Source organism: Ptychodera flava, chromosome 4 (genome assembly GCF_041260155.1).
Source record: "Ptychodera flava strain L36383 chromosome 4, AS_Pfla_20210202, whole genome shotgun sequence".
NCBI lineage: Eukaryota > Metazoa > Hemichordata > Enteropneusta > Ptychoderidae > Ptychodera > Ptychodera flava.
The window spans coordinates 34,719,466-34,735,232 of NC_091931.1; the positions used below are offsets into that span (position 1 = coordinate 34,719,466).

Below are 15,767 nucleotides of genomic sequence, written 5' to 3' on the forward strand. Positions count from 1 at the left end.
GGGAACCACCAGCCGAAAATGAACTAACGTTTGACTACATGCTAATCCATGAACAACATCAACCTCCACATATCAAGCAATAATATAGCCTAAACGTATCGACCAGGAGTGCACAAGGAAAAAAAAGTGTTCAATGCTGTTTGCTTAATTTCGCTCTACAATTGTACATGTTTTTGTAAAATTCGATTTTTCCCCAAGGTAAAACACCCAACTCGGTTGAAAATTGTAGTGAACACCCCGATGATAGTTAATCTTGTAGACTAACACGATACCCAAACTTAAAAAAAAAAACCGAAAAAGGAATCGAGAGCCAAAAACTGTGACAAATTTTCAATCCTTTAACAGACCCATATCTAAAAGATTACCATCCATTACTCCGTCTTTCAACCGTGCTTACATTAATGGCTGCTTGAAAATTTATAGCCGCATCATTTAGGTCAATAGGAAAACTCGCCTATACCGTCACTTTCAGTGCACTTGACGGATTGTTTATCCTGCAGTTTGTTCGACTTAGCAGACGTAGAGTCTCGGAGCATTGTATCGTGTGTACTTGCAATGTTTCTTTCCCGGAACATAAGCCTCAAAAGGCAGTGATTTTGGGTCGTTTTTATGGTAGCAACAAAGTCGTTTTTATCCAGAGGACACATCTATGGCGATGTTTCTATTCTTTGCCTGCCAATGGTAACTGAAAATTAAACAGAAAAACAGACAATAGCTGTCAATTTTTTAGGTATTTTATTTTTCTTCGCTAAACAGATTTTCTTGTTCTTCTCTTTAATGTTTGTCGCAATACAAATTATCAGCCTTGCAAACGTTACATTGTGCGGAATGTGCAATCACGCCGCTGTCGACAAATGAATTCCAGTTCCCCGACAAAAATGCCAGTTGTCAAAAACAACATTTAATATTACACGCATTCATAACAGACTATGTTGCATTTTTAGATCATTAATGAAGTAAAAAAACCCAAACAAACTGAAGTGAACGTGTAGATAGAGGGAAAGACGTCACCATCAACAGCTAGAATATTATCACATCTAGGGGAGGATTCCTTGCTGCCCCTAAAAAGCTGAAGCCCTAAAATAGATATTTTATGCTAATTTTCCCGTAAATTAACGTCAGATATTGAATCGATTTTGTTTGTTTTTTCGCCCTTAACAAATAAGGAAGTCTACCGTGCCCCCGGAATAGGAATATGAATCTTAGCAGCGATACACCAGTGTGCAAAACTACTTTGGCTTCACGGAGTCGAGATGAACGGTGAGAGTTGAGTAAAAAATGTCCAAGGGGCTATCATTTATAATTTTGTTTTCTATAAAACTGATATAAAATGATCCAAACAGTAATAATAATAACCCACTTCTTGTTTCATCTTCAGTTACGGCGTCATTCGGTTCCTGGTTACTCTAGAATTACAATGTTCCAGGGGAAATCTCGGTCAACATTTACAACTCAAAAGTCTTTCACTTCTTCAAACGAACAAATCCAGAATTTCACTTCTGCCAAAGGCTGTCAAGTCGAACGTGATGCAAAGAAATTAGCGCAAGCGGGGGTCTGAAACAAGGCGGCTGTAAATTGACACCTTCTGATTTTCCCCGAGCCAGCTTTCTGTAATAAAAACCCTTGATATACCCACCACTGATTATCCGTAGATAGAGATGGCGAAATATCACAGTTAGACTTCCTTAGGCAGTCGATAACATTTTCAAGCAAATGTTGAGCAAAAAATCCAAATACACAGGGAAAACGGTCAGGAAAAACTGTCAGGAAAAAATATGGTTAGGCATATAACTATTTGAGAATCAGACAGTAATCGAAGAATTGAGAATTTTCACCAAAAGAAAGTACAATTTTATCAAAATAGTGTTTTGTGATTGTAGCAGTCTATTTTTGTTGGGTGAAGAAAAACGCACAACAACATGACATGCCCGGAAAAAAGGAAATTATGGGATCACTTTTCATTGAAAGTGAAAATAAGCCTCGTCAAAGTTGCGTGAGTTTCAGATTTGAAATGAGCCGTGTCTTCATGCTTGGTCTAGTTATGATTCAAAAAGAACATGACTGCACTACTTAATTCACTCACTCGAGACTAGTCTCCATATTCTTAGTTATATAGGAGTAGCTGGGGAGGAAGGAAGGTGGTCATAGTTGAAGAGTAAGAAAAGTATGAATTTAAAATGATAATTTCGGGGGGCATTTTGAAGAACTAGTCAGTCATGCTTGATTAATGTGGCCTTTTTCTAGTTCATGACAAAATCATAACCCCTTTTCAAAAGATGTTTTTTAATGTAGCGGATAAGACTCGCCGTATCGAAACCGAGATATAAGAGGCACAAAATGAATCGCTTCTATTTACATGTGAAAGCATGGACAGGCATTTTAAAATACTCGGTATTAGTGATGGAAAAGTGCTGCGTTCGTCTTTGGTCGTCTTAAAGGGCAGAAGTAGCAAGCTTATACGAAAATTTCCAAAACTCGAGCAAAGAAACGAATAATTCATCTTATGGGAATAACATTTTAAAGGTTGTGGTGTTCAGCGCTTGCCCTCGCTCTGCAGCCAACCATTTTAATCAGCCAAGTCATCGGAACGCTGAAGCTTCAAGTTGTGTGCCGCGGTTCGCTTCAGCGCAAGCCGACGTTCTGCAGTTTTGAGTCAGACTCGGCGCATGGTTCGAATGTAGGAAAGCGAAAACGAAAGCGGTTTATGAACACCAGCTTAATGACAGACGTCATCACCACGGCTATAAAACAGTATTTCCCCCTCATCTAAAGTGATCCCCATTAAAAGAGAATTGCGGGACATAGTGCGTCGCGCAGTGAACAAGCCATATTTCAAGTAAATAGCGTGTATAAGCGCTCAAATTGACTCTGATTTCGACTTGTAAAGAATTACTAGGTTTTGGCAATTTAAGGTCTTTATTCCATTGCTACGAACGCTTAAGTTTTACACTTCAAATTTGAAAAGTTTGAAAATCGAATGTCACTCGTACACGCTTCTTGTGAATACGAGAGTAGCATAACGCTATTGGTCTTCATTCACAAATCACACACTTTCATTGCAAAGACGTTTTTCGAGTGGGAAGCCTAAAGTTCGTTGAAATCTTGTAATATTCAGTGGCTATCTTGAATCCGCGCATAGAAAAGTAACAAGCTGGAAATGGATAGGGGACGACAGAGCCACAAAGTTGCGTTTCCCGCCAAGTCAATTACATAATTTTATACCACTGAACTATAAACTTTCCCCTTAAGTCAGGGCGTAAATTTAAACAATGGCGCGAGAGACAACTAATTGTAAGTGTCTTCAAGAATTCAACGGAATTGTCGTATGTTTTGATTTTTCAGTTTTGACCTCAGCTACCAGCGCGCAGTGCATGTTGGTAGCGTGTGAGCAAGAATGCCAGATGTTTTCGGGGTGTTAACAAGTACGGAAATCCTCTGAGCTCTATCATGTCTTTGATTGTTTCGCTACGATAAACTCCACACTATCCCACCACCCTCAATTTCTCTCCTCAGAATGGTGTCATCTTCGTGGCCGGTAATTCTCTAAAAGCTCTTTCACTGCTGACTGGATTACTTGAGCTGCTTTGCTGCGTCTACCCGCACCAAAGTCTAGGAACTTTTCGATTCGATTCAATTAGATCAGTTGTTGTCAGATGTGTCAGATGTGTCACTGTAACTTGAAGAAGTGTTTGCATGACATGCCATTCCGTAATTTCGTTTTTCTTTTTAATATCATAAAATTGCGACCCTATACTGAATGGCAACACCGCTGTTTAAAAATTGTTCCTTAAAACTCTGGAAGCTGATATCAGTTACCTGTAGAGTGGAAAGCCATGCAGCTTGCCTGCTGTTTTGCTTCCCGCTAATAACGAGTGAAGACAATCAAATGAAAGATAACACGATATTGAAAGAAATAAAGAACTTCGGAGATTACTCGGTTTGACTCCGAGAACTTCACGCCCCGGTAGTGACTCGTCTTATTATACATAGCCTCCACATGGCTTTGACTTTTACTGGAGAACCTTGAATGAAATAATTTCATTGCAATGACTTTCACGGTACACTTTGAAGTGAATGAAGGCTTCAGAAGCTTTAAGGTGAATAACAGCTGAGACCATTGATAACGGTAAATGTTCAGGTGATTTAAAGTGTTGCTTTATGGATGTTTTTCAATATTTCAATTATGAAATTTATATTCTGCGTACATTTTCGCTCCAGTTAGCATCCATTTTTGCGCTATGATTCTAACACATTTTTCTTTCTTGCACTGAAGAAAAGTAAAACTTTACAACTCGGAAGTATTGTTCATATTTGACAAGGTGTTTTTTTGTTTTTGTACACTTCCTTCCTTATATATTGGAAAACACGAAAGGGTCTGTGTCAATTGCTGCGGATTTAAGAGCTGTTTACGGCGACCCAAAGTGACCTCTTTCCTCTAGATGAAAAAAAAATACAATGTACATCGCATCTGAAGTTAATCCCCCATTACAATTGAACACGATGGGTTACTGTGCGGAAGAATGCTCTTGTGAGCACGGCTATATATTTTGCTCCTGGAGAGTGACACGGTGTCGAAATTTACACAAATCGCGGCGGGTTAAATGTTACATCTTCTGCTATTGACACAATGTCACCATGGCTACCCTGATGGCTCTCCCGAGCTTCGCAACGCAAAAACTGCGCTAGTGATTTTTCAGACGAAGAGCAAACACGGGGAGCTGTGAGTAAACACCCATACCGTGTTACCTTGATATGTTGCACGGCGCACAACTATTCAAATATCGTCCCTGGACCTCTGGTTTGACATAAAGGTCATACTGCGAGTGGGACAGGACAGAGGCAGGCCACAGCTTCAGTTATTGGCACTCAGCCAAGTTTATAAAAATATCTCTGATGCGCGGATCAGTAATTGCATTCGAGTGTTGTAGTATCTACGTGTACTCTCGAACATAGCAGTTGTCCGACTATTTGGGTCAATCATGTGACATTCTATTTGTGTATAAACATAAAAAGACGACACCGTGCAAAAATATCACAAACTTCTCAAAAAGATTCAACAAGAAAAACGAGAGAGATGGAAATATTTTTTATTTCTTAACAAAACTAAGCAGGTAGAAGATTAAGAGATTTAAAACCATATGTAACGGATGTTTGACAGTTTCTTCTCGCCTAAGCAGTGGTGTACCAAGAGAACCACCGTATCAGATATCCGAAGAGAATCATTTCTGGGTCGGGCAAAATAAGGGCGACTAAAGAATGCGACTGCAGTAAAAGGTGAACTGGAGATAAAACGATAGCGAATTAACCCTCTGAAGGACACGTATTCATTAACTATTCGAGCTGAGGAGAGTGGGCAAAATATGCGCACACCAAGTACGACCGCTTGCAGATTTGCGGAATGTAGCCCACGGTTTAAATATTGTACCGTGACCGAAAAAAGATTGATGGCTAGAACTTGAATACGGCGATCGATTCTATGTGTTGCTTTCAAATAAATCAAATATAAACTTTCATCCGGGTATTCGACACAGGTTTGGCGGGCGGGGGCATATACTCAAACAGAAATATGGAAACGCATCAAACCCAATATAAAGAGATAAACTGTCACATCGACCTTCGGGTTAACCTTGAAACATTGGTTTGCAAATTAGTAGAAAAGTTATTAGTGCTAAGTGTTGTTTCAGCTTCTCCAGGATGAACCATCATAATGAGGTCGTCAGTCACGATCCTCAGATTCTTTAACCTTGACAAAATTTCTTTTTTCCAGGTCTCCATGTTTTTCATCGTCACGAAATTCCTTTACCCTTGAACCCCCTTTGGCGGCGCCTTTTGTGAAAAGATAAAAGGAAAACCTGTGAAATGTTCTGTTTTTGAAACTTCAGGGTGCCGATGTGGCCAAGGCAAGGAAGGCGAGAATCACCTGTGACTTCATCACAGGATGACGCGACCACTTCTAAGCCGAGCCGAACATTTTATCACCTGGTTTTAACCGACCGCAGTGGCGTATCACTGTAGTACATTTTTATTACTCATTTGTAATAGCACAGAAAACGTAGATGCTTCAACGGACGAAAGTGGCCAGTCGTGCATCTGTCTTCATGAGCGTTGCTGACATGGTCAATGGTGGTTAGTGATACAGATGGACTCCACTGCACTGAAAACTTTGCATTCTACTCGTTAGCAAAACGTGGAATAGTCGCTGTACTGAACGACAGCCTCCCTCCCCCCTACAAATCTGTAACCAGACCTTCACTCTTGCCATACGGTAGACCATTACTACAGGACAAGATCACGCGCAAAGATTTAACCCCTTCAGCGAAATCACCTTACAACCTATAAATCAATTAGCATGCCTAAACAATTAAATTTGTCCGGTGGTGCGGCCAATCTCTCCCTATCTTGTCGTCTATTTGACTTGGACGCACTCCGCTGACCTGAACACATTAGAGTTGCGACCGCCATGTTGACAAACGCTTGTAGTTTTCATGTCGAACATGAGTAGGTAGTTGGATTACAAAGCCGGAGCAGCGCCAGTGTGTGTGTTTACAGAATTCTTTCCATATCTGAGTATCATTACAGTGTTGACACGCAGATACCTCATGTCATTATTAATGTTTTGTGGAGCTGATCGATGGCGATAGCGGCTCCTATTCCCCCTACGTCCTCGGGCCCGCCCATCTGCACCCCCAGACAGTGAAAACGTGCGACTTTCCCGTGCCTTATCGTTCTAACGCCGTCTCTTTAAGCACTGTAAAACGATAAACAAATTCACAAATAAAAAGTAATAGACAACGCAGAAAAAAACTGCGCGATTGGGAGCTTGGGCGCCTTGGATATTGATACCGCTATTTTTGTCGAAGATTGAGGAAATGACGAACGTTCCTGGAAGGGGGGGACAACGTGACATCTTAAAAGTTACTAATTTTCAGTGAAATATTTAAAAATATATTGGCATAGTTAACAACCTAACAATTTTCGTTATGTACAATCTTTATTCAATTTCCAGATCACCAAAGGAACGCGTACTACTGCGATTACAAACACCTGATTTTTTCCACACAGGGGATAAATTGATTTGTAGGCAGTAGGTAATTCACTTTCTCTCTCAAAGAGGAGTGAGGGAAATGTGATATTATTTTGTATATAGCTATTCTATCACCATGAGGCTGCTAAACTCACTTGATTAATGGAATAGTTGATGGTTAAAATTTGACAGACACTCTGCTACATGGATGTATGCGTGCAGCCGGATTCAAAGGGGAGCTCTGTTCCTGGCAACGATAGGACGAAGCATTATCACGTGACTATGCTGTATTAGTTTAGTCACATGACTATACTGTATTGGCTTAGCGTTCACCGAGAAATTACTCGACCAAAAAGCAATGGTTTGAACGAAGATTGTGGAAATTTCGTCCTTTTCCTTCGATGTAAGCCACTCAGTTGTTCCACACTGGTCACAAACAACATACTGTCTTTGCAAGGAGTGGGGCATTTGGAGTGAAGAAGTTAGCAAAATGCTAAATACCGCGTAACGATAGAAACACAATTTGAAGTTGTGACTTTGACACCTTTCATTTCAAACAATTCGAAAATTAACAATTTTCGCAGGATATACTTTCCCATAATTTGTTGCTTTATTTACCAACACTTTAAATGTATTTTACAGTTCTTTTTGTTCTCTTTATAAAATAACTTCTTGTAATTCTACCCCCGAAATCATCATGCCAATATGCCGAGATTTAATCATGTCAGCGCAGTTTGCATGCTTTGTCTGTGGGATGTCCATTGTCATTGTTAACAGCAGAATTTTAGTTTGTGTCGGACTTAATTTTGTCAACATCAACATTACATATTGCACGCCTTGCATCGTATTTGAAGCAATGAATGGCTAATACTGTGTATGTCTACATACTTTAGAGTGAAAATGACTGTTCTGTAGAACAAAATCGCTGAAATGTTGTCAAATTTTTGATTCTCTGTCCCTCTTAACCATTTCCGTCGTGATTTTGAATGCTATCAGGTTGCCTCGCTTCTCCGTTCGTCGCTTGCGTGCGTGCGCGCCTTGGCAAAATTTTAAATTATCTTTCTCCTGATATTGGCCAAATTGGCAAAGAAGAGAAGATTGGCTTAAAGGCGTCAGCTCAAAGTCCAATCAAACAGAAGGAAATATTAAGAACATTTAGAATATCATCCGTTTTGTGTTCCCAAAAAGCCAAGCTGCTCAAACCAGCGTAGATGACATTCTCGAAAGCCACTGCTCACTGCAAGGGACAAAAGAAGTCACCTTAAAATTCGTTCCGTGGAGATAATAGTGCCTATTGAAACATCCCCTGCTCTGGATAGTAACACCTGTGGTGATACTATTGCCTTAGTAATCAACTCTTCGCTTACAAGCATCGCCTTCTTATAAAAAATTAACCCACTTCATTCAAACTTGCATCATGTTGTAGGATAAGGCAAAGTAAGAATTAACAATATCTGTGTTTCCTGTGACCCGACCTATTCTACTTAAAACCCTCCGACCCTACACGTTTCACGCATGTTAAAAAAATCACGCATGATTTTGCCGTATTTTGCTTTTTGTGATGCGTTACATCCTCCAAAATAAAATTAAAATAGTTCCCGACCGACCTACCCGACTTTTTTGGATATTAACGGAAACAAACAATATTTTTATGCCGAATAATCTGTGTCCAGTAGGAGGCACTGTATGTGTATCTGTATCATGAAACTTTGTCTTTGCGGGTAGGTTAAGAACATATGTCCTGTGAAATAGTGTTTGTTCAGAGCTGCCACTTTCTAAGCTTTAGAACCGACAGAAAAAAGATACTTTGTCAAAATCTAGCCACACACCTGTAGTCCGTGCCACGCACTAGCAACATTTATTAGACGGCGACGTGAGCTGTAATTGCTAATGAGCCTCCGTTGTTAGAGGCAGGACAAAGTTTCCAGTTCAAAATTTGCCCCAATCGTCATTTTATTGAAGTGCATCCACAGTATCACGGAGCCATTCAGCACATTAATTGGAAAAGGGGGGATCTCTCAAAGCTCATAATCACGTTATTGATTACGTACTGAGCCCTGGCAGGCAGCAGGAGTCAGTGCCTCCATGTGGGCAAACGTCAATGTGACGTCATTGAACTCGGTTGAACGAGCACCCTACTAGAACGTACTCCTTTGTGACACGAGAGAGAGAGGGGGGGAGAGAGAGAGAGAGAGAGAGAGAGAGAGAGAGAGAGAGAGAGAGAGAGAGAGGAGAGAGAGAGAGAGAGAGAGAGGAGAGAGAGAGAGAGAGAGAGAGAGAGAGAGAGAGAGAGAGAGAGAGAGAGATTTGGGACTGTTGAAGTGAAGTTGGATACCGACAGCAACTGCCAGGGAAAAGACAACGGGAGACAGGGGCATTCGTACCATGATTGTCTCTACTTGAAACTGAAAACAATGTCTTCCTTGAAAAAAGCGCGGCAAGTGATACAAACGTCCGCCTAGGAAACCTGCCTCTTGCGTTTAGTGCCCTTGGATCTGTCTTTCAACTATGATTGCAGTACACTAGGTAGGCTTAATCACGGTCGCTGGTAACGACAGCTTAATTATGTAATTACCACACCGTCGACGGTTGAAATGTGATAGCCTTGGAAACAAGAGAATTGCCATTTCTCTCCGCATTCTATTTTGCGCCGAGCGGCCGTTGAAAGAAAGTACATATGGACAATGTTTTGGGCGGCATCTTCGGAGACTGCTCGTAAATGGCGGGTCGATTTTTGAAAAAAAAGTTAAGGAATTCGCCGTCTATCTGCGTAAACATCGGTTTACTTGCGCGTTCCTTTCTGTGTTGACCACACACTTCACCGTAGCGATGTTCTTCTGTTTACGCATGGAGAAAATGCGACTGAGAGGTTGCGTGATGCGACGATCCAGAAGTAACATTTGCTCGCGACTTGGATGTTTCCCTTGCGCCGGAAAAACGCGCCCGTCCGTTTGATCTCATTATATTAATATTTACCAATCAAATATGAGCTGTTAAAATTAGTGTTGTACCGAACAGCATGGGGCTGGATTTGTCAATTTGCACTCGGCAAATTCAGAATGGCACTCTCTACACGCTGTTCAGCAGCCTTCATTTGATCTGAGTAAAGACAGCACAGTCGCTCAGTCGGCTGATTGGCTGTCGGCCACTTATCTCTGTTTGCGCAGCAGACAGAACCAGTAATAGTTTCATTAATAAGGATATCCAGTGTTTATGTGTGTGCGCACGTTTTTTTTTTTCTGTTTCCAAGTTAGCGGTTCATCGCAGTCGCTTTTTTTTTCCTTTTGAATTCGGAGAAAACAACCCAGCGCGTCCACATTGGCCCGGTGTGATCGAATCCGTTTCACACCTTGGCGATTGTCGAATGCAATTTACATAAGTTGATTAGCTCTTAAGAAAAGTAAAACAAAGAGGTTTATTTACATGAACTTAAAATGATCTGCTTAATTATACCGTAATCTTGCACTTCAAAAGCTCCGAGCCTTGTTCGGTGCGCTTTGTAAGCGGCTGAAAAGAAAGTTTCATCGAACCGCAAGATTCACACGCATCTCGCTCCAGTGTTATTGAATGCTGTACTTCGTGATAGGACGGGAAAAGTGAGACGTATTTGCATAAAATTCCGTGCGAAGTGTGGCTACGCGATTGGGTGACGTCATGGAGGTCCCTCGTTGAAATTTAAATAAACAATCGTCCATCATGCCATAAGGCAGCCACTGTCTGAACGCATATAGATCACTCACACCTCGGCGCAGCTCGTTAAAGTCAGATCTTGAGAAGAAATATTGCCCAAAATATTCATGGTGGAGTGTCTTGATCGGGCTTGTTGAGGATATCTTCGCACCATGTACTTAGAGCATTACCCAAACGAACCAACCACGACAATGTATCGGCATAACGTAACGGCAAACTACCAATTCAACCCCTACAACTACGGGCAACAGTCCCAATACAGTAATACTGCGGCTGACTATGGACAATTTCAATTTTCAGGGGTGAACGCCGACTCCTTTCAACAACAGACTCCGTCGTGGACGGCACCGTATTCTACGGCGGCCCATCCCGACTGGCAGGCGTACTCGGCAGGGGCCACAGTTCCCGGGCAATTGAACACACCCACCACGGGGACCGACTATGCAACCAACGGAACCACATCGCCGAATAGCTCCGAGCCGTCCGTGGTGGCTTCGCCGACATCGGTCATCATGACCGGCCTCAGTCGAACGCAGAGGAACCCGTACGAGTGGATGAAGCCAGCAACGTACCGAGCCAATCCACAGACAGGTAATTCTCTTTACTTTATTTTTATTGTCGAGAATTATTACTTTGAAAACTCGGAATGGTTTAATAGATGCTTTGTAATTATGTAGTCAAATACTAGTTGTGTAAAACGTCGACTTCTGACCCTCTTATTAGCTTTTTAGTAGAGCATTTCCTGCTAATGACACTTTACTGCGATCTTTTGTAGTTTCTAAATTATTTGCGATTATGACCACCAAATACAGGGCAATATTTAGTGCTCAGTATTAAACTATAGGTCTATATAAACGTGTTAATGAGTCTGATAATGCTGGACGGCTGAAGTTATTAAGATTACACAGAGTTGCGTACCGGGCGTTATCGGGCACTTTTTTTCTGTGATCTGCCCTTTTCTAGCCGCAGTGAGTGACTGAGATAGCTGTAAGTAGAGATAGTCTCCCAGTGATTCGCGAGTGCCATGGTGTAATTCTTGCGTAAATTTTCAGTCATGCTTCTTGCGTAAATTTTCAGTCATGCAATTTTGAACGGCGAGACATGACTTCGCGGGCGTAGCAGGGGTATCATCGGGAAATTTACAGGGATTTACGCTGCTTTTGAGAATTTTGTAGGGCATAGCGAAACTGTGTTTGTGTTTGTGGTCCAGTTTTTTTCGTCGGACATGGTTGTATCACTTCTGCGGTGTAAGCATGGCTGTACTGCAGGGCATACTGCAGAGTCTGTCATTGTGTTGTCTCCCAACAACGGGAAGAGCAAACTTTTCTCCAGTGCTACGACGATAGCATCAGCCAACTCCCTTGCGGGACGTTGTTGACAAACAATATCCTGCCGTATGGACGTGCGGCAGAATTGTCCTACACGCACGCTCACAAACACATAAACAACAGGAAGAAAACAACAACATTGATTACGCGTGACTCATCTCCAATTACGAAACGAGACCATAGTGACTATCTCTTTGAATTTCTTGCAGACAGTATGTTGTGAAATTCCGCGTATAGAAGAAGAGAAGTTTGTGTAAATTAATTTCCTGCGCTGCGCCTCAGGTCCGCTTGACCGACGTCGACTCCTATGCTACTCGGACGCGCTGCGAATTCCTACGGGCCCGCGGTAGGCTGGTGGAGGAAAACGCTCAGCAATCGCGTGTTCAGTATACCGCTAGACAATTTTCTGACCGATACATATTTCTTACCGAAAGCTGTGTACCTTCTCTCCAGTTTCACAATGAATTCTGTTTTGAAAAAAAACGTTTTCAGACATATCGAAACGTCAGTCCACGCAAATGAACGCTTCGTTGTTGCGTTGCACGCCGTCCAACAATGTGCACCGCCGTGACTGCTCACGTTACACCAATAGGCCCAGCAACCATTGAAACAGCAAGCACCACGTACAAGCACGCCCGGCAGTGACAACAATTTTACAACCATGAATAAAATATTTACTGCAAACGAAATTTCTCTTCCGCTTTTCTGTCACTAATGCAATATAATATATTTTATACCTTCGAAATTACATAATTACACAGAAACAGATTAACGGTAATTTCAGTCACGCCAATGCTGCCATATGCTATTCTTATTTTATCGTGCTTATTTCAATACAGCAAACACTTGATCTATATACCTGACAGAGGCAGTTCTCCTTACATATCGTCTACAGGATTTCTATTTTCGCACTTCTTTTCTTTTCTGCCAGGAGAAAACAGTCTTGTTCCGTCTTTTCAAATATGGTCTTTGATTGAAGCCTTATCACTTTCCTAGTTGTAACAATGTATTATTTTTCATCTTGTTTCATGCCTATAAACTTAAGTGCTAGTTTGTTCCCCGTAGGCTTTTCTGATCCTGGTGTTCAAGTTCTTTGAACTTCAAGGAACCAAGTGAAAAACCAGTGTCATAAAGATATCACATGTAGCAGATTTTTTTACAACAGTTACATATAGCACTTTTACTGTCTTGCAACCACTCATAAAATCAGGGACACACAAACGCATATACATACGTAAGTTCTTGCTTATTTTACAAACAGAAATTGAGTCAGCCACTTGGTTAGCCATTTCACCCTTTCCAATGAAACAACATGCAAGTTTCCTTTCGATAGATTTACCACATGTATTCTTGAATAAGTTGCCTATTATTTCGTCCTAAGGCTGCCGGTTGTATCCCGAGAGAAATGTGTTACGATCCCACGATGCAAGTTCGCGTTGTTTTTGTTCACCAGGCTTAAAGAGCGCTCGATCGACGACCATAAAATTTGACTACGGTGTGTGTAATATGGTTTGATAGGGGACTTCTGCTAATTTGCTCTCAGCAAGCGTAATTATGTGGCAAATGACGGGAAATAAAACAATTGAGGAAACAAAGCTGTATTTTACTAGCGGAGTTCGTTGGGTTTATTTTCGATCTGTATTTGTTGGTGATTTTTATTACCCAGTATTGCTTATATGTAAACTGACATAGTCAAACTGTTAAGCCCTACATGCCTACGGACTCGCTGTTCGCCTTGTCATGTTGTGATTTTTTTCGAAAGCATAAAGAACTTTTCACAATTTTAATATGGTAGATACTCAAATTTACTTAGTCATCAGCAATTTACACTATTCAACTGAGCGGTGGAATTGTTGAGGAAGAGATGGGACCAGTGAATACTGTAAATTTTCGATAGACACATCACTTCAATATTGAAACTGCTTGCCCTAATACTTTCGTTGCCTGAGTAATTTATTTGAAGTGTTGGGGAGCTGAATAATCATCGGCTTGCTTTTCGTGATCCTTGTTGACGGATACGAGAAAAAGAAAAAAAGGTGAAATAATTTTTGACAGTAGACGTGGCGCCTCTGTTTTTAAATCATGTAAAGGCGCGATAGTCTTGGGAGGTCGTGTCATTCCAAGTAATCCAATCAACCGTTTTGTTCCTTGATTAGAATGTATAGTCAATTAAACAAAGCCCCCTTTTCCAGCAATTGCAAATTTTTGAACCAAAGGACGATTTAGACATTAACATCTTCTCAATGGTCAGGGGCGAGGGAAGCCAAGAGCGGCGCGATTGAAAGTACCCACGCACAAATGGAAGCCGTGCCGCCGTGCGTTCATTAGATACACATCGATAACTTTGCCGTATACTTGGCGATTTTATTTATCACGATAGGGGAAAAATCACATTTAGACCGGTTAGGATTCAGGATGACGTAATATCAATTTAGATGTAAATTGACTGTCATGAACTCGAGCGATAGCATCAGTGTTTCCAAGCCGTAGAAGAACAAGACAGTTGAAATTTAAAATTCTATAATGGGAGACTCTCGCACGAATATTTAGTGGCAGGAAAAAAAATCGGTCTGCTGCATCAATCCTCTTTTGTTTCGGGAGATGATTAAAGTACCACGTTTTGGGATAAGATATCTGCATTTCTTATGTTTTTTATCGTCGAGCATACGTCAACAAGGACACAAAAATATCACACGACTGCGTCAGATTTGCGAACAGGACTTCAGTGCAGAGAACAAAAGACCATGTTCTCTCTTGACGCACAGACGTAATATGACCCGTCATGGCATTTTGGAGTGATTTCACAGCTTGGATGTTTCCCGAATGTTTTCCCTTTATTTCGTCGACAAGAGAAGAATTTCAGCCCTCCATGACACCGGAATAGTAAATAAGTTGCATCCAATGGCCTTGTATGAGTGTTAGGCCATTGATAATAATTCCTCTTTCGTCTATTTTTTACACTTGAGAAGTGATCCAGTGAATAGGAGGAAAATCGTTAAACGAAATTATTATTCCATGGAGTAAGACACTGGTCATACCTCGGCATTTCCATTACTTGGCAGGTGACTAGGTTGTTATATACTTGGAGAATGACTTCAGAATCAGAGTACAGCAATCGAATCCGTTCATCCAAGTGTGTTGTACAATTTTTTTATACCAGAAATCAGACAACAGCATTCTCCCCGTTCTTTCAAAATATAAGGAAAAACATAAGCAGGATATTTAAAATATTCATCGACAAAGTATAAGAGTTTACATCGGATGTTCTTCTGCGTCAACATGCATGTCGTGCACCCGCGATCCCAACTTCAAAAACCATATCGGCAGCAAACACGCCATCTTGAATTCTCGTCCGATCATACTTTTCTTGGCCGTTTTCAGATCGTGTGTTCCCCCAGAGACAGTGTCATCGAAGGAATCGAATGCATGCCCGCGTTTTTACTTCACAGTCATTACTTAAGTTGATGGCTTCTTAGTCGTTTCTATAGCAACATTACAGGAAAATTTTACCAGTTTATGAAAGTATCAGAATAGAATGTACTGATCGATAATAAAACAAGTAAAATGGCAAGGCAAATAAATGGCAAATATTGTCTCACTCGTACGCTGACATTTGACGTTAAAGTTCAGTATTATTGCCGAAGACATGCGTTAATTATAGTAATTGGAATATATATATATATATATATATATATATATATATATATATATATATATATATATAT

At 41.0% G+C, this 15,767-nt stretch overlaps 1 protein-coding gene across 4 annotated transcripts in view; it reads left to right on the forward strand.

Moving 5' to 3' along the window:
- Positions 1 to 15,767, forward strand: part of LOC139131549 (homeobox protein CHOX-CAD-like) — a 35,816-nt gene that overhangs the window by 5,955 nt on the left and 14,094 nt on the right. For 2 of the 4 annotated variants that reach the window (XM_070697641.1, XM_070697642.1), the window contains exon 2: positions 11,015 to 11,305. In XM_070697641.1, coding sequence (XP_070553742.1) covers positions 11,015 to 11,305 — 291 coding nt within the window. Of the gene's footprint in view, positions 1 to 10,694; positions 11,306 to 15,767 lie in introns of those variants that run through there. The other 2 variants (XM_070697639.1, XM_070697640.1) reach the window with 2 other exon arrangements.